Raw genomic sequence first — 27,517 nt, 5'->3', positions numbered from 1 at the left:
CAGACCACTTTTTTTAACTTTTTGTGACTCTTTCATTAAAAAAAATTTAAAAAGTATGTCTTGACTTCATGATGTAGACATTAACTTCAGCTTTCATATGCATAAGGAAAATATTTTTGGACGTGTAATATATCAACTACAGCTGTTTTGCTGAAGCATGTTTTTTCAGATTTTTTTTATGCTGAATAACGAGAAAACTAGTAGCTTTAGCTATAGATATATAATGTTCTAAACATATTTTACTGACATTAAAGCATGGATCACTACAAATCTGGACGCATTAAAACGGGTCTATCTCGGAGCTATGTAAACAAAAAAAAATGTTTTGTACTCAAAATGTAGGGTTTTTATTGCACTTTAAAGGAAAAATAATAAAAACATTATTCCGATGTTGTTTTGATGAATTTTCGAACTTTTCGTCGAGTACCACTCTTTATAGTTTGGACACCCTATTCGGGCCCGTCAACGGAGGAGGTCCAGCTACTCGCCACAGTAGCTATCGAGAAGGTGGAAAATTGGATGCGCTCCAAGAGCCTACGTCTGGCTCACCACAAGACCGAGATGGTGCTGATCACCAACCTGATTTCAGCACAATCAGGAACGATCGCAGTTGGACCGTGCGCGATCGAGTCCAAGCGTGCGGTAAAATACCTGGGGGTGATGATCGACGACCGGCTGAGCTTTACGGCCCACGTCGATTACGCCTGCAAAAGAGCGGCAATGGCGACAGCAGCCCTCTCACGGGCCATGTCGAACAACTCGGCGATCCGCTGCAGCAGAAGGAGGGTCCTGGCGAATGTGACCTCGTCCATTCTGCGTTACGGAGTGGCAGCCTTGAGCAGGCTGTGTAATCTGCAAAAGCTCTGCAGTGTGCAGCGGCTCGCTGTCCAACTGGCAGCACCAGTGGGACAGCTCGGAACGTGGCCGGTGGACCCATCGCTTGATCCCTAATATCGGATCCTGGATGGATCGAAGACATGGTGAGGTGGACTTCTGCATGACACAGTTCCTGACTGGTCACGGATGTTTCATGCAGTACCACCATCGGTTCGGACACGTGGCTTCGCCATCCTGTCTAACCTGCGGAGACATAGTAGAGACACCTGAGCACGTAGTGTTCAGCTGTCCAAGGTTCGAAGAGGTACGTGCTAACATGCTTGCCGCCTGCGGACCTGACACGACAGCCGACAACATCGTGCGGAGGATGTGCGAGGACGCCAATACTTGGCGCGTGGTCAGCGATGGGTTCACCCGGATCATGACTGCCCTGCAGAGGAGTTGGAACCAGCACCAGTCCGCGAACGGTGTAGGGTGACTCCTTCGTCGGGGAGCTCCTGAGTAGTGTGCGTCCGACCCTGGCAGTAAAGCATACAAAGATAAGACAATACCTTCTGCGTATGCCGAGCTGCTAGGTACGTCGCGCGTCTGTGTGTAGGATACCTCCAACGTAACCGTCGCGGAGTATCCGAGTCGAACGCGCTCTCTGCGACGAAAGCTGTGGGGATAAGACAATACCTTCTCCACAGTGGAAATCGTAGGGGGAAGAGTATTCACGTCGCGGAATACTCTCGGGTAGAGTGGTCTCACGTCGCCGTCGGATGAGCCACTCGAGTCGGGTAGGATGACATCACCGTCGGGATACATCTGAGTCGCAAGCGTCTAAGACCCGTACGTGTGCTGTGACAGGCGCGAGTCTAGGATAAGCTGCTCTCGATTCGGCACACGGCGGGCAAAAACCCTAGGGTTGCCAGCCAAAAAGGCAGGAGGAAGACCGGACCACGGTCGGAGTAGAATGTCCTTTCGGCTGGGGGGCATTCGAGTAGAGTGCGTCCGATCCTAGCAGTAAAGCATACAAAGATAAGACTCTACCTTCTGCGTATGCCGAGCTGTTTAGGTACGTCGCGATCGTTGTGTAGGATACCTCCACCGCCGCGGAGTATCTGAGTAGAACGCGCTCCCTACGAGGGAGGCTGCGGGGATAAGACTTGACCTTCTTCGTAGTCGAACTCGTAGGGGGAAGAGTATTTACGCCGCGAAATACTCTCGGGTAGGGTGACTTCACGTCGTCGGCGGGTGAGTCATCTGAGTCGGTGTAGGATGAATTCTTCGCCGGGAATCATCCGAGTAGTTTTTCGTAAAGCCCCGGACGTGTGCTGTGACAGGCGCGTGTCCAGGATAAGCTGCTCTCGATCGGCACACGGACGGGCAAAGAGGAGAGGGCCTCGAGCCAAACCAAGCGGAGCCAAGATCTCGAGTCGTTAGAGGAGAGGTCGTTGGTCTCTTGCAGTGGTCTCGAACAGAGGTGGAGCGCACGATTTTCGTGGGAACCAAGCTAGTCTCGAGTTGCGAGTAAAGGCCGGATCTCGAGTCGTTAGAGGAGAGGTCCTTAGTCTTGAATCGTAACGAGAGGCAGGGTATATATGCTGGAGTTTGACTCGAACTGGAGTTTGCCGAAGAGCGCTTAAGCGCGGACTTGGTCTCCCATCTTGGGTACAGTCTTCGTTGCAGGTCCGGATGGGAATTATGGCCAGAGGCCCCAGGTGGACTTTATGGCGTAGGGGTACTTAGTATCATGAGTCGGCCAATTGCACCCATGGACCCAGAGTAGCATACTGGGGGGACTCGGTCGCTCGCCGTGCCTTGGAACGCAATCCGTAAAAAGGATTTACCACCTGGGTGATCAACTAATAAAAAAAAACCCTATTCGCTGACCTCAGCGGCCATTTTGTTTCACAATCTCTTCATCTCTGTTCCATCCCGAGTCGTCCTACCATTCTTCTTCATTATCTGCTTGACAATTGCCCAAAATTTTTCAATAGGGCGGAATTGAGGGCAGTTGGGTGGGTTGATGTCCTTTTCGACAAAATCCACCCGTTGGTCCGATACCACTTTAGTACCTCTTCGCTGTAGTGGCAGCTTGCCAAATCTGGCGAAAACTTTACTGGTCCTTTGTGAGATCTAATGTACGAAAAAAAACGTTTTTAATGCACTTCTCCTTGTACATTTCGGAGTCCATGGTCTTGTTTTTCACAAAAACCGTCCGCAGCTGCAAATACCTTGCCAGATCAAAAACTTTCTTGCAAACTTATCAGCAAAAACGAATTTGAACTTGCCGGGAACATCACCATTACCAGTGCCGTGCACCATTATTGCAGTGGCTTTATAAAATTTTTGGCCAGGAAGCTGCCCAAAATCCATCTTTACGTACGTTTCGTCATCCATGAGGATGCATCCGTCGAACTTCGTTGGATTCTTCTTGTATAACTTCCGGGCACGTCATTTGGCTACTAAATTCTGCTTCAATGTCCGGTTTGCTTACTGGTCCGATAGGATCGTATTCCTTGGCGTAGACGAATCCTTCTGACGGTGCACCGGTCGGCGTTGAGTTTCTTGGCGATGTCGTAATCCGACTACCCTGTGTTTGCCTTGATCGTTCTCAACACCTTCAAATGCAGTTTCCGATCCTTAATTCCACTATGACGCTTGGTATGAACCTGCCAATCGATAGTATGCATCTCACAGAAACGTTTGAGAACGCTGCACACGGTTGATTTGGCCATTTTTAACGATTTCGCGATTTTTGAACCCGACCACATCGGGTTTTTGACTTGGGTGTCCAAAATTAATTTTCGTCTCCCGGCTTCCATCACGTGTAACTTTTTTGGAACAAAACGAATCGTAATGAAATTTTCGATTTTAGCTTGGAGGGTCAAATAATTGACACTCTTAAGTCTGATAAGGGTAACGAAATATAGTGCGGATGAGGGTTAAGAAGATGCTGCTTCATTATCGCCCAGTACTTTTCAACGGGGCCGAGCTCAGGAGTGTTGTGAGGGTTAAACATTTTCGGCACGAAATTGACCGCATTCCACTTCAGCACGTCCTCGGAGGAGTGGCATGAGGCCAAATCAGGCCAGAAGATTGTTGGGACGTTGTGGGCCTTCAGGAGATGAAGAAGTCACTTTTGGAGGCACTCTTTCATGTACATCTGTCCATTCATCGTGTCCTGGATCACGAAAGGTGCACTCCGCTTCCCGCACGTGCAGATGGCTTGCCGAACCAGGAATTTGTTCGCAAATTTGGACATTTTCTGAGTGCGGCGTGCTCCGGAACGCTGAACTGATCCTTGGCCGTGAAAAACAGATTGCCGGGGATCTGTTTGAAGTCGGGTTTCACATATGTTTCGTCGTCCATGATGCAGCATTCAACTTTCGTCAGCATGTTGAGGTACAACTTCCTGGCACGGGTTTTGGCTGACTTGTTCTGCTTCTCGCCGCAATTAGGGGCCTTTTGTACCTTGAACGTTCGAAGCCCAGCCTTAGTTTTGGCCTTCTGGTCAAAACTTCGGCTTAGGTGCAGCTTCTTAGCCACATCCCGAACGGAGGCGTTTCAGTTGAAGACCCCAACTACGTGGTTGTGATTTTTTGTGTTGTACGGAATACCTTTTCCTTCACTTCTGGGCTTCCGATCGGCGGTCAATCGTTCCTCGAACCGCTTCATCCCTCGCTTAATCCGATTCGCAATGAATGCGCAAGTTTTTATCACGCACGAGCTTTTCTTTCGACTCGATTTCCACGAGTTTTGATCACAGGACTTTAAAACTTGCAGGATGTAAGAAATGCATTATGAACTCAATCCACCTAAATTTCCATTAAATTCTACCCAAAGGTTATAAAGTTAAAGCAATTCCATAGTGTGGCAATTTCATCGTGGACATTCTTTATGAGGAATCGTTTGGCACGATTAATTCAAAATAAATCATTTTTGCACTTATACCCCCTGAGGGCCTTAAATGTATATGATTGGTTGATACTTCCCATACATCCATTTCGAATCTAATGTATTTTCCCGACAAAAAGTTTGGGATCAACCTCAAGTAACACCGATAGTTTAATTAGACTCCTCAAGCCCCTTATAAAACCATAACTTTATCTAGTAGCCTGCTATAAAACTTTAAATGTTACTTTACTTGGGACTCCTAAAAAACATGAAAACATGAGCTATATTTCAGGAATCTTATCATGTATTGCATGTGTTTTAAATTTTATCCGAATGATCGTAAGCAATTCCTTCTTCGCATGTATAAAGCGATATGCGTTAACATTATATGACTGAAACTTAACGTAAAGTTGGAATGATTTTCAAAAAGTAGCACTCAAAGTACCAAGCCGATTATCTCAAGGTAACTTTATTCGACATTTATTTTTGAGGCTTAGTTAAGATAAGTATGCGGATGATCTGAAAATATTTCTGATAATAAACAGTCGTACTGATTGCTACGAATTACAACAATACCTTGATACAGTAGTGAACTGGTGTGCTGTCCACCTTCTGGTTTTGATTGTTGCTTAGTGTTGTATCATAACATTTGGACGCAGGAAACAACCTTTCTTGTACGATTATAACATTGTTAGCAAACAATTACATCGTGCAGACCAAATAAAGGATCTTGGTGTTATTTCAGACAGTCATATGGCTTTTAAGCACCACTACTCTGCTACTATTGAAATAGCTAACCGGATGCTGGGATTTGTAATTCGTTTGAGCAAAGAATTTACTTATCCTGACTGCCTACGAGCTCTATACTGCTGCTTGGTTCGTTCAACATTAGAATCTGCAAGCCTTGTGTGGTGGCCATTTGAAGCTGTGTGGATTGCACGTTTTGAAGCAATTCAAAGAAAATTTGTGCGATATGCTCTTCGGGAATTGCCTTGGGAGAACCCTCTAAACCTGTCACCGTATGCTCAGCGTTGTGCTTTACTGGGTCTTCACACACTCTCGGATCGTCATGCCATCTCGCCCAATCACTGTTCGTGGCGAAGGTTTTACGAAATGAAATCGACTGTTCATGGTTGCTATCTCGCTGTAATATCTATGCTCCTGAAAGAGCTCTGCGAAATCGAGACTGGCTTTCACTAGAATCAAGAAGTACGCGGTATGGTAGTAACGACCCTTTAGGGTCTGCAAAAATTAGCTTCCTAATTCCTACGATTTTATACGCTTTTTGACTTTAAACGACGTATTGAATCTTATCTAAGAGACGAATTGAGAAATAATAGTTGAAAAATCATCGCTCGAGCAATTGATTCATGTAACCTTAAATTAAGTTTATCATCAAGACAACTATGTCAGATGATTTCAAAAGCAACAACAATAAGTAAGATAAGTAAGATCGTTTTTGATAATTCTCATCAAATATCCCGAACGTTTAATAAATACTTGCTCTTTTTTTTACAATATTTTAATGTAAAAGCTTTTGAATCCAATGACTTAAAAAAAATCGAATGATTCTGAATGAAAGAAGCGTGTTGGTATGATATTGATTGGATTTAACACAGCTTAGATGCACAATTCCCGGCATTTCTGAGAAGTGTTTATCCTACTATCCGACGCAAGTAATTTGCAAGTAATAACATCAAGTGTCGCTTGAAAAAATACCAATGACTAAATCCGGGACGCTCTGCCGAGTTTCGATCCGATGCAACTGAACATGCGGACCCCTATCCCATCGCATGTAATAAAATCATCCACTAGAATCATCCCGCTGGGGAAGCTCCAGAAAGCCGGCAGACCACCACCAGCTGCTGAGGTCGTTTGTTTTTTATTGTAATAAATTTAATTCAATCAATCCAATCTAGTACCACTTCCTCCGGGCTGTCCATTCCCGGAGTCATTAGTGAACTTGAATCGAGCAACAGAGTGAAAAAAAAAACAAAAGAACCTAATTAAATAAACCTGGAACTTATCATTCAGTAATTTGTAATTCGACACAATCGCAGTTTAAAAGTGCAAATTACGAACACCTCGCGAATCGATTTCTCCAGAGTTATTTTACTCATTGAAAATTTAACCAAATCCAGCCTCTGTGGCCAGACTCACAACAATCATCACCGCACACATCATCAAAAGTCATCAAAGTTTAGCTTCGGGTGCGGAAGGTTTTTGGCCAATTTTTCAATTATTTTCTCATTTTCTTTAATTTTTGTTGGGCTCAGATGTGGGATTAGACAAAACCGTGAGAAAATCAATCTCCCGCGGGTCTCAATCGTCGCGAGATAGTATCGAGATGGAGACGGAAAAAAGACGCGTATATGCGGCACCGCATAGATAGATGGATAGGTCCGTCCGGTGCGAGATTGTCCGTTTCCCAGTCACATCACGAGATGTCACCTAAAGTTTCTAGGTGCTGTTGTCCGGTGTTTGAAATGGAATTCGAAAATTGTTGGCGCTATGGCTCGTAAGGAACTTGGTGAATTGAATAAGTTGTTCCATCATGACGTATGGTTTTAGCTCAAACTCGATACTAATTTTAAACAATTTCGAGTCTTTGAGGATTGCAAATAATTTTCATATTTTTTTTTTTTTTTTTTTTTTTTGTTTCGATTATAGTCGTTTTACCATCTTTATGGCATTCGCGACTTTATCAACGTTACAGTAGGCGGATCGTTATTGAAAAACTTATCCGGTACAACTGTGATCGATGTTTTACTCTTGGGCTCGAACTCGCGGACATCGGCTCAGGAGACAACAGACTTGCCAACTGAGCTATATCACAAGCCCATAATTTTCATATGGTACTTTAATTTTCCATCGATAAGCTCGTTAGTCTGATCTCTAACTTCAACTGGATAATTGTTTACGAGTTGTTAGTTTATTAGTTATTTTAAATCGAAAATTTCATCTACAGTTTGCCTTTCGCTCTTTCAACTGTTTGAACTTTCGAAGAATTTATCAACTTTTTCAATTAAATATCTTAAATTTTATTCAATCGGAGCAGGGTTGGTCGGCTCTTCTCAAACAACAAAGAGCCGGGAGAAAACAACATTGTTTTCAGTTCGGCTTCCGAGTGTAATCCTCTTTCGCTGATCGTGCTCCACTCGTTACCCGAGTTTACACGAGCTGTAAGTGACTCGTACGGCAAGTGTGAGAGCATTTGCATCTGAGTGGAAGAAAGAGAATTGTAAACAAAGAGCGCCCTGTGTTTCAGTCGTACACCTCAGAGTAAAGAAGAAAAAAATATTTAGACTCCCACCACACAACGTAGAAAAAATGCCCCACTGCTGTTAGCTATTTTGGATTTTTTTTTTTTGCAAAAGGTAGCGTTCGAAGAAGAGCTGCCAGGTGGTTTCGTCAAAAAATCAGGACACCGCGAAGAAAAACAAAACAGGATTTTTCAGGACACCAGTAGATTGGTGGAAATGAAGTGCAGCTCTTCTTAGATTGCATAAATTAAGGCGGAATAGCGGTGCAGTATACGCCTCAATTTATGCAACAGAAGAGATAAGAAGTTAGGTGGCTTGTGATTTTTACCGAAAAACACCGTTCAAATATCATATGAACCGAAGATTACAATTGGTTTAGGAGGTTAAACTGTTTTTATTACAAAATCATTTGCAATTTAGATCAGGACGGCTTTGAGAAAATCAGTACACCTCTGGGACCTTTGATTCGGAAAGCTGCATCTTTTCTCGTGAACGTTCCAGGAATAAACTGAGTAAGCTCTCAGATTTATCCTCAACACAATGCGCAACAGATTTTTCCGGAGAAGGGAATTCTCTTCATCAGCGGATGTGAATGCTCTCGCTCACTCTTATGGGTTAACAATCTCACTCTTGATTTCAGTGCGATTTATCTGTCCCCGCACAGGTTGGAGGAGCAGACGAAAAAAATTGCACTCTCTTTCAATGGACAAGCCGATCTGAGGAGTTTTGCCATCCATGAATCGGAGAATCGAAGGGGGGAATGAAAAAACAAGAACTAGATAGATATTTGTTCCGCCGTCTTATCACGCTTTAAGGCATGTTTAAAACAATTAATAAAACAAGTTCACATAAGAAGGTTGTTTTATCAAGTTGGCGTGAGTTTCCAGTAACTAGCAGATAAACTGTTTTTACCACAGTATCTGTCATAAAACGTCAACAAGGACCAGAAAAGGTTATATGACAAGGACTATAGGTCGAGGGCTAAGACAACGACTGAAAGTCGAGGACTAGGACAAGGACTAGGACAAGGACTAGGACGAGGACTAGGACAAGGACTAAGACAAGGACTAGGACAAGGACTAGGACAAGGACTAGGACAAGGCCTAGGACAAGGCCTAGGACAAGGACTAGGACAAGGACTAGGACAAGGACTAGGACAAGGACTAGGACAAGGACTAGGACAAGGACTAGGACAAGGACTAGGACAAGGACTAGGACTAGGACAAGGACTAGGACTAGGACAAGGACTAGGACAAGGACTAGGACTAGGACAAGAACTAGGACAAGGACTAGGACAAGGACTAGGACAAGCACTAGGACAAGGACTAGGACAAGGACTAGGACAAGGACTAGGACAAGGACTAGGACAAGGACTAGGACAAGGACTAGGACAAGGACTAGGACAAGGACTAGGACAAGGACTAGGACAAGGACTAGGACAAGGACTAGGACAAGGACTAGGACAAGGACTAGGACAAGGACTAGGACAAGGACTAGGACAAGGACTAGGACAAGGACTAGGACAAGGACTAGGACAAGGACTAGGACAAGGACTAGGACAAGGACTAGGACAAGGACTAGGACAAGGACTAGGACAAGGACTAGGACAAGGACTAGGACAAGGACTAGGACAAGGACTAGGACAAGGACTAGGACAAGGACTAGGACAAGGACTAGGACAAGGACTAGGACAAGGACTAGGACAAGGACTAGGACAAGGACTAGGACAAGGACTAGGACAAGGACTAGGACAAGGACTAGGACAAGGACTAGGACAAGGACTATGACAAGGACTAGGACAAGGACTAGGACAAGGACTAGGACAAGGACTAGGACATGGACTAGGACAAGGACTAGGACTAGGACAAGGACTAGGACAAGGACTAGGACAAAGACTAGGACAAAGACTAGGACAAGGACTAGGACAAAGACTAGGACAAAGACTAGGACAACGACTAGGACAAGGACTAGGACGAAGACTAGGACAAGGACTAGGACTAGGACTAGGACAAGGACTAGGACAAGGACAAGGACTAGGACAAAGACTAGGACAAAGACTAGGACAAGGACTAGGACAAAGACTAGGACAAAGACTAGGACAACGACTAGGACAAGGACTAGGACGAAGACTAGGACAAGGACTAGGACTTGGACAAGGACGAGGACAAGGACTAAAATTATTCATTAAATTTTTTTCCGATTATAAGGAATACTTTTGGTGCAGGTCACTTACCCATTTTTATTTTTCCTTTTCCATTAATTCCAGGTCGCACAAAAATCCTACGGCAACGAGAAACGATTCTTCTGTCCGCCGCCCTGCATCTACCTGTTTGGGGAGGGCTGGCGGTTGCGCAAGGAGCAGATGCTGCGGCGCGGCGAAAGCGAACAATCCACCCAACTATGTGCCTTCATCGGAATCGGCAGCTCGGATCAGGACATGCAGCCGCTGGATCTGAACAACTCGAAACAGTACTGCGCCGCCAAGACGCTGTTCATCTCCGACTCGGACAAGCGGAAACACTTCATGCTCTCGGTCAAGATGTTCTACGGCAGCGGCCACGACATCGGGGTATTCCAGTCGAAACGAATCAAGGTGATATCGAAACCATCGAAGAAGAAACAATCGCTCAAAAATGCTGATCTGTGTATAGCTAGCGGGACGAAAGTCGCGCTGTTCAATCGACTACGATCTCAGACGGTTTCCACGCGGTACCTGCACGTGGAAGACGGTCACTTTCATGCGAGCTCCACCCAGTGGGGCGCCTTCACGATACACCTGCTAGACGACAACGAAAGTGAATCGGAAGAATTTCAGGTAATGTGGTGGAATTTGTATTTTTTTTAGCGATTTCTAATAAGGTTCTAACTTTCTATCTGCAGGTTCGAGACGGGTATGTACACTACGGATCTACAGTCAAACTAGTCTGCTCAGTAACGGGAATGGCCCTGCCGCGGTTAGTGATCCGGAAGGTGGACAAACAGATGGCCCTACTGGAGGCCGATGATCCAGTTTCGCAGCTACACAAATGTGCATTCCATATGAAAGACACCGAACGGATGTACCTGTGCCTTTCGCAGGAGAAAATAATTCAGTTCCAGGCGACGCCTTGTCCCAAGGAACCGAACAAGGAGATGATCAATGACGGTGCCTGTTGGACCATCATCTCTACCGATAAGGCTGAATATCAGTTCTACGAAGGTATGGGACCGGTTCGAACGCCGGTCACGCCAGTGCCAATAGTCAACTCACTACATCTGAACGGCGGCGCCGATGTGGCGATGCTGGAAATCACGGGTGACAACTTCACGCCCTCGCTACAGGCGTGGTTCGGTAATGTGGAAGCAGAAACCATGTATCGGTGTGCGGAATCGCTACTCTGTGTTGTGCCCGATATTTCGCAGTTCCGAGGGGAATGGTCATGGGTAAGTTCTTTCAAATTGTCTTCATACAAAACAATAAGATTCTATTTTCAAATTAACACCCAACAAAGTGGTAAAACCGTTTAATATTTAAATCAAACTAAACGATAGTTCTGAGAAAAATTTCACTATTAACACAAATCTACTTGGACTTGCTCCGGGGTGCTTTCCTTGTTTTCTTCTTCCCGTCAGCATTGCCCGCACTTTGATTCCCATCGTCGTCATCGGTAGATTTCAGCTTCACCGACTTCGATTTCCTCCTAAGCGAGCGGCGCCTTTTCTTCAAACTTTCCGCTGCCGAACCACCACTGTCCACACTCTTCTGGTTTAGATCGGCCAATGATTTCGAGGTGGTCATCTGCTGCTGCGAGTTAGTCTTCTGCAGCGGAGCCTTCGGAACGACCCGGGTATAAAGGTCGTAGTTGAAGTCCAAACAGACCTTCCCGTTGCAAAACTCCTCCAGGCACTCGTTGCAGGTCACCACGCGGGACTCGATGATGCCGGCCTTGGTTTTCACCTTACGCACCGACGAGGACAGCTGGTTCTCACGCTTATCACGTTGCTCGGTTTTGATTTGTAGCTTGCCCAACTCCACCAGTCTGATAGCGGATCGATCGATTTAATACGCGTGGGAAAAAAACAAAACAAAACAGCTAATTATTTTCTCATCGACTAATGAGGCGCAATTTGATCGTGATTTACAAGTCTTTATCACTTGTGTTGAGCAACATTTTTCAATTTAGGGTTTTTAACAATCCTTCGACACGGAATGAGATTTGAACTTTTATATTACTTGCTTTTTGATTAAAATTGACTACCTATAACTTGATTACAAGCGTGAATTTTCGTTAAAAAAATAAAAAATTCACGCTTTTTCCCAGGAAAAAATTACAAAAGATGATGATGATCATGATAGTTTTATTTTGTTGTTGAATGTCAATTCTACATTCCGTTTGTCAGTTTTGTTCTGTTATTTTTTTTTAAATTCAATGTTGAACCAAGAAAGAAATTTTTCATCCTATCTTTCCCAGCTGATTCTGATATTTAAGTTATGGTTGAAATTCTTTGAAATCTGATTACTGAATTCTAGTCAACTTTTGAAAAATTGTTCTGAATCTGATAGTGAATTTATATTCGAGATTCTAAACTTAACTTCAAATAGTGATTTGAAGCCCTTGTTCCTTACACTGATTGTGAGTAAACAATTTCGAATCTGAATCTGATCGAAGTTCCGAATTCTGAAGCCATAATTTGTAGCTGAAATTTTTGTATTTTAATCTGAATCTGAAATCAGAATTTACAATCTTAATCTGAAACCTGAAATCTTAATGTAAAATCTGAATTTGAGATCTTAGTTTGATTTTTAAATCTGAGATCTCGGTATCTGAATTCTTAACCTATAATCTTGATCTGAATTAAGAAATTTGAAACTAAAAATCCTATTTTGGTTCCTGAAACTTAACTAATCTAAATGCCTAAATCTTAAATCTGAAATACGAATAAAAAATCTGTCGAAATTGACGGATATTCCGATTCAGAATCCGATGCCTGAATTCTATATCTGAATTCAGATTTTCCTGAAATCTGCATTCAGGGTTTCTAACCTGTATCTGAATTCTGAATTATTATTTACAATTTAAGTTCCCATTTCCAGAAGTAACCTGACTTAAATTTCAAGTTTTGTTTTTATTTTTAATTTCAATTCTTAAATGTTTATTTATTTCGTTTCGTTTTTTTTTTAAATTTTAGATTTAAGTTGTGTTATTTTATACTTAGGATTATTCAAATAAATTTATTTTGGCATACTCGAATATGAGTTAAGAATTTCAATCCCAATTGCGTTTTCCTGTTGTTCCTGTTCCTCAATTTCTGATTGCAGAATTCCAAATTCTGAATGTTCTGTTGTTTTTTCTAATGTTTAATATCTAATTTATTTTTTGGTTTTTTTTTAGTTTGATGATCTTTTTTTTTTTTTATTATGTATTATTGATTTTGATGAGTGTTTTCCGTTTTCATTATTATGAAGAAAAACTTTTTGATTTTTCATAAATTAATTAGTTACAAGCTTATTCTTTTTACCACAAGCATAACCATTTTATCATTGGTGAAAGTTTATCAAATATTTAGAAATAAAAGTAGGATATTAACTTTGCGGTTCAAATCAGATTTATTAAACTCGATTAAAATTCAAGATTTAAGGATGAAACTTTGTTTTTGAAGAATCTGCTATAAAAATGATGTCTAACAACAAACAAATCAATACAATATAATTCCAACTAAATTTTTACTTGAAGATTAAGTACAAATTCATGACCAACAAAAATTTATCATTTATTATTTATTTCATAATTTTAATACTGTGAAAATTTTTAAAATTGTGAATGTGTTTCCAAACTAACTGGATTGAATAAAATATTTAAAATTTGAACCCAGAACTATTATTATAAACTGCGATCTCCTTCAATCGGAATCGTTAATAATAATTCTCACATTGATTTCTTAATCTTGATTATAAAACTTAACTTCGCTGAAACTTAATCTGAATTTTAAATTTTATTTCCGATTCTGATTCCCGTCTTTTGATCCTGTGAATTTGAGAACGATTTCTGAATCTTACTTTCATACGATAATTCCTATTAAGGCCGGAACAAATATCGAATTCTTCCTTTGTCATCTCCCCCTTCCATATTCCCGAAAATCCCAAAGGGTGGAATAAGACAAGTTTAAGGCTTTTTATTGAAAAAATTGAAAAATTATTCGAACATTCAAACAGTTGAAAGAGCGTAGGGGGAAGTGTTCCTAAATGCGCATGTTGGGTAATATGCGCATACATCCGATTGACGATATGTCTGGAGATTCAACGTATCTAATCAGTGCAGTTTGGGGGTATTACGCTGCTGAAACATGGCATGAAGAAATTTGATTGTTATATAAAGCCAAAAAAATTAAAAAATTCAAACAAGATTTTTGTCAGTTTTGTTATAATATATTGAACTTTAATTATCGTGCGTACAGATTTTGTAAATAAAAATGTTTATGGTTTATCTTGCTTATTCATTTGGAAATCGGAAATTCAACAAACTGAAGCTTTTGGCAAAGTTGTAAATGATAAGATATTGGAATAAGAGACAGGTTCTGAATGCCCATATCAAGGCAGTTTAAATGCCTATATGAAGAAAAATGGATTAGTCTTATAAATTTTTTACTTTTTATCATTTAAACATTCAATCTACGCTCAAATCACGATCTTACAGCGAAAAGCGAAGAACTTCATACTGATCCGATAAAAATACGATATGAACAAAATATTACCATGAAATATGGCCATATGGCATACCTAACTATGTTTCATGCAAAAGAACTAGTGATGTAAAAAATTTCACCAAAATTTCAGCCTTGACGTATGCCCAACATCCGTTTCTACCATTTTCAATTAAATAATATCAAAATATTGCAAATGTTAATTGAATATAGCTAAAAACATAAATATGCGCATTTAGCCCGCCATTTTCGGAAATCGGCTATTTTGACTTCTTTTATTATAATATTATTTTCACAAAAACTGTAAGAGATTTTAACAAAAAAATTGCTCTAACGTATAAAAAACAGATATCCGCTCATGTGCATATAGTTTTCAGACTCCTATCTATTGGAATATGGGAGAAAATGAGTGCTTTCCTTAATATGCGCATATAGCCCGCCTCTCCCCTAAGTCAAACAGTCGGAGATGAGAATTTTTTTCGCTTTTTCGCATTTTAGATTTTATGCAAGTCTGTTTTGTGCTAGCTTGTGTCCAATTTATTGAAAATTTGGTTTAATTTTTTATCCCACCCCTCGTGATGTTTCAACTCCAGGTGACAAAAGAAAGATTTCAAATTTGTTCCTGCCTAATTATGAACAAAAAAAATGAAATTTGTATCAAAGCTCTCAACCAGAAATCCTTCAGTTATTTATTCGAAGTTCGACTTGTAAATTTAAATGATAAAAAGGTCCGACTCTGCATAGGAATTAAACGTATAAATTTCAAATCCATATCTTAAAAAACGCTTGTAAATTGAAATATTTTCTTTCCGTATTCCGAAATGGTGTGTTTCGAGTTTCGAATATGGAAAATGTATCTATTTAGTTTAAGTTTAAAATGGAAAACCCAAACTTCGAATCAGGATTTTCTCCCAATAATGATCCAAACTAATATTTAAGAACAATTAATTGGATACAGAACCGGAAACTTGATCACATACATCGATTTTCTAGATTTATAAGTAAATTTGGATCCATAAAATCCGTAATGATTCTAACCTTCGCCCCCCATATAATTTTTGTCATTATCCGGGCCGTGCAAATCCGGGCTATTTTCCTTAAAATGCGCCAATATCTAAATTATTCATAACAATCACGAAGAAAAACACTTGAAGAATTTTTTTTATCGAAACACATCAGTCAAGTTTAAATCATATTTTAAGCTTCTAAAACCCGCTTTCATGTAAATTTTTATAAATTTTGCTCAAAAAATTTGGAAGTGAAATACATAATTAAAATGACTCAAATTAAATGTGTTCGATTTAGAAAAATAAGTGAAAAAAATCAGACAAAATCTGGATAATCTGGCTAAGGATTGCAGCTTAGTCATCTTATTATACGATATTCAACAAATGAGAATTTTTTTTTCTTATAAGCTGTAGTAGAATTGTGTAGGGGAGTGTGGGGTATCATGGGCCCCTCTTTTTTTTTGCTTCATAACTTCTTTATTATAAAAGATATAATGAAAAATATGAAATGTTTTTCTATATTTTTAAGGTTTCATTTGGCTTTTTTTGGTTTTTTAATAAATTAATTCCTTAAAAAGTATTTTTCAAGGGGTTTTGAAAAATTGTGGAGAATCGTGCGCCATCAAATCCAAATTGACAAGATAACTTGCAAAGTCTATGAGTTGACCAAAAACTGAAATTTCATAATTCATTTAGTTATTTTTTAAGTTATTAAAGCAATTTCAGATGAAGAAATAGAAAAGAGAGTTGTGTATGATCGAATAATTCCTAAAACCTGGCTCGCGAACTTTTCGGCAAAATTCTTTATAGATGGACAGAATATTTTTCATAACTCTTCATTTGGCATAAGAAAACTTTACAGATAGGAAAAACGTATTTAAGTTCTGAATTTGTATAAAAACATAATAATATAGGTGACCCAAGATACCCCACAAAATGTGGCCCACGATTCCTCACAAGCTATGATTTGCAAATTGGTTGCGTTTGTGTGACTTATTGATGTTTCATCCAAAATTCCTTTTCCACGTGAAATAACATGACAAAACTAAGATCATAATCGTATGAGTATATTTTTATTGCGAACTTTGGGTTCCCCATTGATGCAATTAGCGGGTCCTTGTTTAAACATGTAAGTAAATGTTTTTTAATTTTGGTAACTTTAAAGTTTTTTGTTGGCAAATTTATCTTTTTCAATAAATTTAAAAAAAAACAAACAAAAAAAAAACTCCACCAAGCGCAATTAATCCAGCAACACATTTTACAAACAATTTTTCGTGCTCGTTAAAATAATTTTTTTAACACAAAATTAGCGGAAAGCAATGGGTCATATGCGGTTTTATGCCAGACACTGGTTTTTCTATGTTTTAATCGAATTTTGAATTCTTTTATTGAAATCTGAATTTCAGTATTTTTCCATCACTACCATAACATAATTTGAACTTCTCTATAAAATCTAGCTTAAATTTTAGATTTTCGTAACGAAATGTTCTTCTTGTTTCCAGTGCTTGTCATTCGAAAATTTTGTTCCTCAATTGGAACCCGTCCGACAATATTATTGAGCAATAAGCAAAAATGCATCAATGTCTCTAATCACAATTGTGTCAACGACTTCAAATGAGACCACCACCTCCCCCACCCCCACTTACTTGCTGAAATAATCCTCCTCGACTTTGGTTTTCGGCCTCTGGGCCGTCAACATTTTCCAATCGATCGAAACCGCGCACAACTCCATGATGACCAGGTTCCGCATTTCCGTCGGAATCGGATCCATGTAGGTGTACAGCTTGTCCCGATCACCACCATTTTTCAGCAGCATCTTAAGCTCCTTTTTGGGCATCTTAAAATTCACCTCCTTATCCTTGAAGCGGATTTCCTCCGGACGCACCTTGATCGGGCGCATCTTGTAGTCCGGCACTTTTTCGAACATTTTCTTAAACTCCTCCCGGGTCATGGCCGTCACCCGGGAGAGGTCCAGAATGGGAACGACCTCCTTCTTTTTGCCAAAGAGATCGTCCATTTTGCTGCTGTTTTAGTTCAGAGAGATTGTTCTGCTTCTTTTCCTTCGAGTGTAATTTCTTTTCTTTCCTAAACAGCGTAGGGTGGGAAAATGGAAACTATTGAACTTTTTTGTTTCGCAATCTTAACTGCAATAATGGGTGGCAGCTTTCAGCAGAAATTTTCCCACAGCTACTTACTCAGTTGCCTCTACCACCTGCTGCCACTTTGGGTGAGGGGGTGGAACTTTCCGGAATTCGCCCGTCGACAAACAGCACTACACTGGGTAGTCGTTTTCAGGAAATTAAATATTCATAAAAGAACTTCTATCTAGCAATTACGCGTCGTCGTCCAGGTTGTTCTGGGGTGCTGGCTAGGTCAGAGTACTATCACTGAACCACTCCGAGTTCATCTGATGAGGTTCCAGCTTTCCTTCCGATACCCGCGGGCGCCACTCTGGCATTGTGTTGTTGATGCGACAAATCCGACCCCGAAAGGGGGAACTTCCGGACGGCGAGATAGCTAGCTAGCCAAGCCAGCTCTGTGCTCTGATATTATCGATTTAATAATGAGAAAATCTGTTGCTATAGCAAATCGAGGGAGGGGCGCCAAACGGGGTTGACTGACAACAGGTCGTTTATCATTATCGGAACTCGAATGTAGGAAAAAATTTCAAAATAAATAAAAAATATGAAAATCTCAATTGTAGAACTTTCTTATCTATGGAACTTCATATATTCTGTCGAAGTTTTCCTATAACAAAAATAGATTTGTAACGATTTTGACACCAACTATCGTGTATTGATTTCACACGTTATGTCCGTCTATCACACAAGAAATTGATGTACACTACATTGGTATAGATATTCTTAAATCAGAACCTTTGAGGCTGATATCGTTCCTTGGTCTGGCAGAAGGACCCTTGCCTAATTTCAACTCATTTTATTAATTATAAATAAATTGCGTAAGATTTAACACGTTCTATTCTACGGATAGTGATATGAGTACACTGCGACTCTTTTATTTTATTCATAAGAACTAACATTATTGTTGTCTACAGTTAAGTAATCATACATTTTTACACTGCCCCTACTCGCATAACAGTCCCATATGAATTTTCGTCATTTTTCATCTAACCTGACAGTTTGTCATTTTGAACATAGGGCTTCAATGTAAAACAATAAAAAAGAGATTTTGTTCTAGAAATTTCGAAAAAAAAATATCAACTCGTGGCTGTCCCATATGAAATATACCCGCATAACAGTCCCATATGTGAAATACCACGGGTTAAGTTACTTTTCAATGTTTCTTTCGAAATAGTCTTTGATTTATCATTCAAAAAAGATTCAACTCACTTGATGTCGAATTATGCACATTAGTTTTCGAAGGCAGGCCAGTAAGAAGGAAGGAATGTCTTCCTGAGCGAAAAACTATCAGATGCAATCAATAATCGTAAAAACATTCAACTTACAATGTGGAATTCACAATATTTTTCTAAAAGTATGTGTCTTTTTCTGATAACTGCATTTAGAAGTTCAGAAATGATCAAATTTAAGTCTTAGAAAGTAGCTAGGTTAACAAAACATAACCTGTATCGGACTGTTAGGCGAGTAGATTTGTAAACCTTACCAATGGTATAATTTCAAAAATTTCAGGACTTACGGTTTATTATGACAACCTAGAACACATTCCATCAAACGATTTTCGTTTATGCTGAAAATTATAGTCACAATTTAAAAATATATTCCAAAACAGAAAAAGCTGATTTTCTCGCTTGCTTGTTTTTGCATATGGGACTGTTATGAAAGTAGGGGCAGTACAGTTTTCAACCGATTGTGGTGAAAACCCTTTTGAATTCTTTGTTTCAAATTAACCCTTGATATCCACAAAAAAAATTTCAGATGCATAAATCTAGATTAAAAACATCATTGAAATTCAAATTTATCAAAAAAAAAGTGTTCCAATCGATTTGTTAATCAGAAATTCGCAAATACATACTAGGTTTAAAGTGAAATTTCGATGCTCGATAGCAAATTTATTCAATTTATTATCATTTATATATGTAGTTGTTACATGGTTCGATTATTTCATATGGTCGATAATGTTGCACAGTCAGATTATATCACATGGTCGATTATGTTGCATTGTTAGGTTTTGTTGCGTGACTGGATTATGTCACATGGTCCGATTATGTTGCATGATCGGATTATGTCATGTACTCGATTATGTTGCATAATCGGATTCTATTACGTGGTAGATTTTGTTACATGATTGGATCATGTCATATGGTCGATTATGTTGCATGGCTGGATTATGTCACGCGATCAATTTTGTTGCATGAGCTTGCAATTCAAAAAATCACACGCTTTGGCTTTCCGTCGTGGTCCACATCGTGTCTGTACTCTTACCTAACGAAACGCCAAGCATTTGTGAACTTACGAGGAATCAGATATCAGCCATTCGACGTTCCGTCCGGCGTCACTCAGGGAAGCCACTTAGGCCCACTCATTTTTATACTCTTCGTGAACGACCCTGCTTGGATACTCAATTCTTCGAAGTTGATGTAAGCAGACGATCTTTATTGGATCACTTGTGGACTGTGCAGCACTTCAAGCTGACATCTTGTTACTCTTGGACTGGTACATGTCATATGGGATGATAGCTAACTCGAATAAGTGTAAATGTATTACTTTCCTTCCATAAGAGCACATCCGCTTTGGATCCACCATGGACACAAAAGAAATGGAGAGAGTGACTTCAATAAAAGATTTGGGTGTAGTGTTTGATCATGAACTGACTTTTACGGAACACATAGCCACCGCAAAAACTTTTGCCATCTTTGGTTTCATCCGGAGAAACACCGCTGATTTTGAAGATTTTTCCTGCCTCAAAGCGATTTTCTGTGCCTTGGTTCGTGGTGTATTGGAATATGCTGCGATAGTCTGGACACCTTATCAGGAAGTACAAATCGAAAGAAGTTTTTAAGATATGCACTACGACGATTGCCATGGAATGATGCCGTTAGACTACCACCTTACGTAGAGCGATGCACTTTATTATCCCTCGAAACCCTTCGTTGCAGGCGGACATACATTCAAAGAATGTTTGTCTTTGACCTGTTAATGAATAACATAGACTGCCCACAACTACTACAAAACATCAACATTCACGCACCAACGAGACGATTTCGACAACAGAATTTTTTGTGGATACCACTTAGCCGCACTGTTTTTGCACAAAACCACCCCTTGTATAATTGTTGTCGTGTTTTTAACGAAGTGTCATACGTTTTTAATTTTAACCAGTGCCAAAGATGTATTTAAAAATATTATTCGTAGTCTTAGAACATAAGTTGTATTTAGTTTAAGATATGTCTGTATGGTGATTATCAAAGACATCAATTATGTCACAAAGTCGGTTTTGTTGCAGGGTCATATTATGTTGTATCTCTGGATTCTGTCGATTCTGTTACATGGTTGAATTATGTCACATGGGCAGGGCCGAATTAAGCCTTCGGGGGGCCCGGGGCAATTTTTTTCGGGGGGCCCCAATGAATATTTTTTTATATGTCATCCCAGAGAAAACATAATATTTCAAACATATGAAGAAACTGGAAACGAGTTCATTATATTCCCAGATTATCCGGTTTTATACGGACATGATCAAATATTCAGTTTTGAAATTTAGGAAAATTGCGGTAAGCCGAAAATCTTTGAAGAAAGCCCAGTTTACATTACTTGCAAAACCAAACAAAAAACTGGAATTGATTTATTATATTTTTTATTATATATATTGCATTGTCAACAATTATGTCTGGTGGCTTCAAACAAACGTTGTATAAACGTCTAAAGAATTCACTGAAAATTGCTGCAAAACAATTTTAAAATTTGTGTTTTACATATAGAATATGTTGTTCAGGCTACAAATATTATAAATTTTAATTTTAATGATTAATGGCATTTCGGTGAACTATACATTCTAATAGGAAGAATTTCAAATGAAAGTAATGAAAATTATAGAAGGATAGATTAGATTAGGAAGCATGAAAGGTGTTGAAAATGAGCCAAGAGCGTGATTTGAGAAAACTTCTTGCCGCACAAGACCATTTGTCCCACATCGTATCTTGTGCGGCAAGAAGTTTTCTCAAATCACGCTCTTGGCTCATTTTCAACACCTTTCATGCTTCCTAATCTAATCTATCCTTCTATAATTTTCATTATTTTCATTTGAAATTCTTCCTATTAGAATGTATAGTTCACCGAAATGCCATTAATCATTAAAATTAAAATCATAAAACCAGCGATGATAAACTGTTAACACAAATATTATAAATGGAAAGATGTTGCGATTAGTCTATATAGGTTTTTTTTTGGTAGGAAATCTCTTTATTTACATTTAGTTTCATACGACGTAATGAAAGCTCACGTGAGAATTGTTAAAACTTCGCGTGCAAATGTTGAAAAAATAATAATATTTTTTTTTTTCAAGGAATTTAACAGCAAGCTGTCATTCTTCCCAAACACCCTAATCTTTTTTAAAACTTTGATGAAAGCTAAAATTCTTTACAATTTATTTAATTACTCTATCATCTCCTAAAACTCTCTAATTTAGAAAACATCTAAGACATAAATTCATTCCATAGAGATACAGATAAAAGAGTTCAAGAGTAAAATTTGAAACCAAAATCGGATTTCATTCAGAACCACAATTCTGTGCTTCAAATTAAAATCACAATTTCAAATCAAGATTTGAGAAACAGATAACAAATGAATTTCTAATGAAAAATTAAAAACAAAGTTGCAGTCAGAGCCAAAGCATGAATTGCAAAATTTATAAATTAGATCCAAAGATCTTCAAAAAAAAAACATCGTTTTCATGCAATGTGTTGCAAGTTGAATAAATAATACAGATTATTTACAAATTTGTATAAAGAATAAGATTCTCATCAGATAAAATATTAATTTAATAACAGGAACTTTTGTCAAATAGTTCTATATGCTGCAAAATGTTCAAGATACGGAATCATAAACTGAAAGAAGATAAGATTAAAATGATATTCATATTTAGAGAATCACTCAATGAAATTCGAAACTCAACAATGAGTGTGTTTCTATGATCAAAAATAATTTTAGATTGAACAACTAGAAAATTACATGCTGATTTTTGGTTATTCGCTTAAGTAGAGGATAATTTTAAAATTGAAGTGTAAATTTTTTGTTTTATAATTTTATATCGATGGGCTGACGTTAAATCGATAAAGAACAGTTACAATTACATTTAAAATTTCAATAATGATCAAAAAGCTAACAATAATTTTGTATTTTTCATAATGATACTTTTGCATGCTTATAAATTGAGCATTCCAGATTCTTTGATTTAATTATTATTCTAGCCCCCGAAAGCTGTCGTAAAAATCGTTACATTTTTCAAACGTTGAAAAAAAATTCATATTCCAAAAATTAAGATTGATTCGCTAGTAGCTTCTAGAATATTTTCTTAATTTTCATAGTTTTCACCGGGCAAGAAAAGCGAACTATGATCTGGCCAAACAAAACTCGAATTTGTTTGAATTTTCTTCAGCTATCTTTTATTTGTATTTTTTTTTTTTTTGAAGATTGGAATGTTGTTGACAAGTTTCGATAAAAAATTAAAATTTGAGGTATTTTGTGTTGGTTACTAAGTTACAGTTTTTTTTTTCGAATGATCGCTGTATTTGATTTGTTCAGATGCTATGTAAAACAGTTCAATACCAAATGCCCAGATTTTGCTAGGTTTTGAAAACAGTTAAACAGATAAAAACTAATAAACATGTGGAAAAAAATCTGCAATTCTTATTCTAAAGGCCCCCCTCAACTTATGTTACAGTGAAATTATTAATGATATTATTTCACTGAGGCTCCCTTACTTGTTATGTTTTACGTTTTGATTCAAGATTTCTCGTTCTATTCTTGTTTTGCTAGAGCTTAAAGCAGTATGATTAAAGATTTTTTTTTACTTCTCGGGGGGCCCCTTGAGCCGGGGGGCCCGGGGCAAATGCCCCCTTTGCCCCCCCCCCCTTAATCCGGCCTTGCACATGGGCGATTATGTTTCATAGTCAGATAATGTTGCATAGTCCGATTATGTCACAATGTCGATTTTTTGCATGGTCATATTTTGTAGCAAGACTGGATTATTTTGGATGGTCAGAGTTTGTCACATAGTCGATTATGTTGAATGATCGGATCGGATGGTCGGTTATATTGCATGTGCGGATTTTGTCACATGATCGATTATGTTGCATAGTAAGATGTCACATGGTCGATTATGTGGCATGGTCAGATTATGTCACATAATCGTTTATGTTGCATGGTCAGATTATGTCACATGATCGATTATGTTGCATGGTTGGATTATGTCACATTGTCGATTCTGTTGCATTGTTGAAAATTTTTCATGTTTTTAATAGGTACTAGACGTGAAATTTAAAATCCGCAATAATGAAATAAAAATATTTTAATCCTATCCATCTTAAATATTTTCTTAACAAGAAAATATTATTTGCTGATTCAATTGTTAAATAAATTACTATACCAATTTTGAAATTAACAGATCTTATAAGAGTTTTCATTTTCGATAAGTTGGGAAATTTAAAAAAAATATTCTTAGGGGCCCTTCGAGAAAAATTCTTTCGGGACCCCCGATGCCTTAATCCGGCCCTGGTGCTACACAAAGTCCTCATTTTTAATCAAAATCATCCTACTCGTCTTGATTGAATCCGGAAGCTTGAAAATGAGTATAAATTTCGTTCAACAGCAATATAGTGCTGCCATCTACCACTTGAAACTGAAAAAATGATGCTTTACTGATAAAAAAATCTATTTGGATTTCTGTTAAAAAAACGAGAATCTATTTTTCGAATGCAAATTCAACCAAAACTCTTTGTTTCAGCATTTCACATCATTCAAATGAAAGCTAAGCAATTTGATTAAGAATTCCTACATCTCAAATGTCATGTTCGTTAGTGCTAGAAATCTCATGAAAACTTTTCAAAATCAGCGTGAAATTCTTGAAGGCACCTTGAAATTCAGTAATGCATATCTATTCAATTGGTTCTCAGAAGCATTATTGTTTACTTATACATATTAAATTTTAAGAAATAATCTCGCTTTTGTAGAAATAAGTTAGTGATGATGGTTTTGTTCCGCATCTTTTTTTCTTTTAAATGTTTGGACTTTCAAGCTATCAATTGGCATCGGAGGAAAATTAACAAACGCTTGATATATGCGTTTAACAAATTGAAACACATTGTAGAAGAAAATTTTGACGATAGCCAATCATTCATTCATTCATTTAACAAACAAAAATCAAAGTGATGCTATTTTTAATTTGCTGAAAGTATTTGTGAGAAATGAAAATTGTTCTGAGATGTGTTCAATTATGTAGCTCCCGAATCCATGTATATTAAGTTTAAATGTTGTTGTTTTCAATCGTAGATTTTACTTCTTTAGGGGAAAGGTTTCCTAAATGGGCCTATAGGGTTAAATGATCCTACGGCTGTTTGATGAAATGGCTGACTAGACAGCTTATCTGACCAATGCATTTTGAGGCTGATAGGCTTAGAACATAAGACAAGAAAGAATTTTATGAATTTACAAACTCAAAAAAAATTTAAAAATCATACAAGGTTTTGATACATTTTGATGTAATATTTCGACTTTTATTAATTATACGTAAAGAAGCTTAAAACAAAAACTAGGATGGTTTATGTTTCTTACTCAAATGAACTAAAGAAATAAAACATATTTCAGCTTTTGTGGAGGTTTAATAATGATTATATAATGGAATAATAGAGTGTTTTTGTATGCCCCCATCATGTTTGTAAAATGCCTCCATCCTAAAATAACAGGTTAAATAGAATAAATAAATGAATGATGAATAACATCTTATGAGAGAATTGAAGATCTAAAAAAAGATTTGATAAAGTTTTTCTCATGGATGAACTGCCTCCATAGTATGGCAACCCTAAATTTTGATTTTTTTTCATAAAATTATAATATACATAGATTTTCATAAAACTTCAGTTTTGTCGTACGGAAATTATTACTTTCTAGCAGTTTCAATGAAATTATACGAAAATATTGCCCAAAAAACAGAAATTTTGTTCAAAATATAAATAGGCGCATTTAGCCCGCACGGTTTGAGGTTCGGCATTTTAGACAACACTTATAATAAAATCGTTTTCTTGGAAACAGAAGAGATTTTTAATATAAAAATTACTCCGATGTATAGAAAACTGATGCCTGCACACGTGTAAATAGTTTTTGTACACATATTCGATGTGATATTTGATTAAATCATTGTTCTGCTTAATAGGCGCATATAGCCCGCTCCTCCCCTACTTGTTTTTTTTTGCTTTTTTCGTTTCCGTTGGAACGCTTTTTGATTACTAATTTTAAAGAATCGAACTGTATCTAATAAGACGAATGTGAATTAATTTTTTTTTCTCTTCTCACTTCATCCCCACAGGTCCGACAGCCAACGCAAGTTCCGATCTCCCTGGTGCGGAACGACGGCATCATCTACGCCACGGGGCTGACGTTCACCTACACACCGGAACCGGGTCCTCGATCGGCTTGCGCTGGAGCCGATGAGGTCCTCCGGAGGGCCAACAGTAATAGCAACAGCGCCAACAATAACAACAACAACGGCAATAGCGCCGCGACAACACCCGGCGGAACCGGAACCGGAGGATCCTTGCCACCGATCTCGGATGTCGCCTGGAGCGCACATGGTGGTGGAATACCGTAAGATCAATCAATCGCTTATTGTTTATTTTTGGTTTAATCTCTTTTCGAGGGTCGGTCATTCGAGCACTGAACATATTTATTGTTTAATCGATCAGAAAAAAAGTTCGTGGTTCTAATCATCGCCACACCTACCTATGCATACTATATTTGCTAATTTATACACAGTATTTTGAGGAAGTGAGCGTTCATACCCGAATCGAGAGACAACACCGAGTAATCTCAATATTTTATTCCTACCACAAAAAGTTAATCGTTAAGTAATACCAACATAGGCCAATGAACAAATTGCTAATATATGTATACATGTGCGCTGGGCGGGGGAAAATCGCTATCCAAGAAAATATTTTTCCCTACCTTATTTTCTCTATCGTAGTGAAGGAGAAAACAAACTGTGTAGACTATCATTTCCTACTCTATTTTTTAAGGAAAGTCGTATTTTGACAGATTTTTTGTAAGAGAATTACTATTTTTAAGAATAGAGATTACGTGAATCGTCACGGAACCAGACATTGCATAAAAAAAACACAAGAGATGATGAAACAAGTGATATAGCAGGTTTTACAGAATAAAGATTACAAAATCAAAGTATTTAAACTTAAAAACGTAAAATCAAGTGACTACTATTTTGTGTGTGAAGAAAAATTCTGACATCGAAAGCACTGTCCACGAGTAGCAGCTAGAAGCTAAAACAACAAGAAAAAGACACTTTTTACTGTTCCGAAGTTTGTTTTTTTAAGAGACGAATTATGAGAGAGGGGGAGAGAAAAAAAAGCCGCGATGAAGAAGTCTAAGCATTTTAAACTGGGAATAAAATTGCCAAAGAAGTAATCAGATGTTTATTTTTTTCTTTTCCAACGAATGAAAGAACTTAGTTAAGGCCCCACACTTAATAGCAGGTGTAAGATTTATTCACAAGTTTCCATCAATGGGATACAGACAAGGTTATTGTTATAGTTATAGATAAACAGGATCTTCGTAAATACTGTTGCTTGCTCATCGGTCATGTATCGTTTTCTCCACTACAAATTCTTAATCTAAACACTTTTTCTCATAAAAAACTGTGATA

At 38.3% G+C, this 27,517-nt stretch overlaps 2 protein-coding genes across 3 annotated transcripts in view; one reads left to right on the top strand and one right to left on the bottom strand.

The window, feature by feature from the left end:
* LOC129744433 (suppressor of hairless protein-like) overlaps positions 1 to 27,284 on the top strand; it is a 56,439-nt gene extending 29,155 nt beyond the window's left edge. The window contains exons 3-5 of the mRNA XM_055736946.1: positions 10,249 to 10,797; positions 10,863 to 11,405; positions 26,171 to 27,284. Of these exons, the coding sequence (XP_055592921.1) occupies positions 10,249 to 10,797; positions 10,863 to 11,405; positions 26,171 to 26,452 (1,374 nt within the window). The 3' untranslated portion in view covers positions 26,453 to 27,284. The remainder of the gene's footprint in view (positions 1 to 10,248; positions 10,798 to 10,862; positions 11,406 to 26,170) is intronic.
* On the bottom strand, positions 11,456 to 18,241 carry LOC129744434 (uncharacterized). Of its 2 annotated transcripts, none has more exons than XM_055736948.1 (3): positions 17,866 to 18,241; positions 17,317 to 17,784; positions 11,456 to 12,001 (listed from the first exon to the last, which is right to left on the bottom strand). In XM_055736948.1, exons 2-3 carry the CDS (start codon positions 17,685 to 17,687, stop codon positions 11,545 to 11,547), a joined length of 828 nt encoding a protein of 275 aa, XP_055592923.1. In that variant the 5' UTR covers positions 17,688 to 17,784; positions 17,866 to 18,241; the 3' UTR covers positions 11,456 to 11,544. The 2 variants fall into 2 exon arrangements, with proteins under 2 accessions (XP_055592923.1, XP_055592922.1); XM_055736947.1 differs by having other exon boundaries at positions 17,317 to 17,755.
* Positions 27,285 to 27,517: the final 233 nt, after the last annotated feature.

Source organism: Uranotaenia lowii, chromosome 2 (genome assembly GCF_029784155.1).
Source record: "Uranotaenia lowii strain MFRU-FL chromosome 2, ASM2978415v1, whole genome shotgun sequence".
Taxonomy (NCBI): Eukaryota; Metazoa; Arthropoda; class Insecta; order Diptera; family Culicidae; genus Uranotaenia; species Uranotaenia lowii.
The sequence above is the reverse complement of the archived record's forward strand: the minus strand, read 5'-3'. Positions and strand labels throughout refer to the sequence as shown.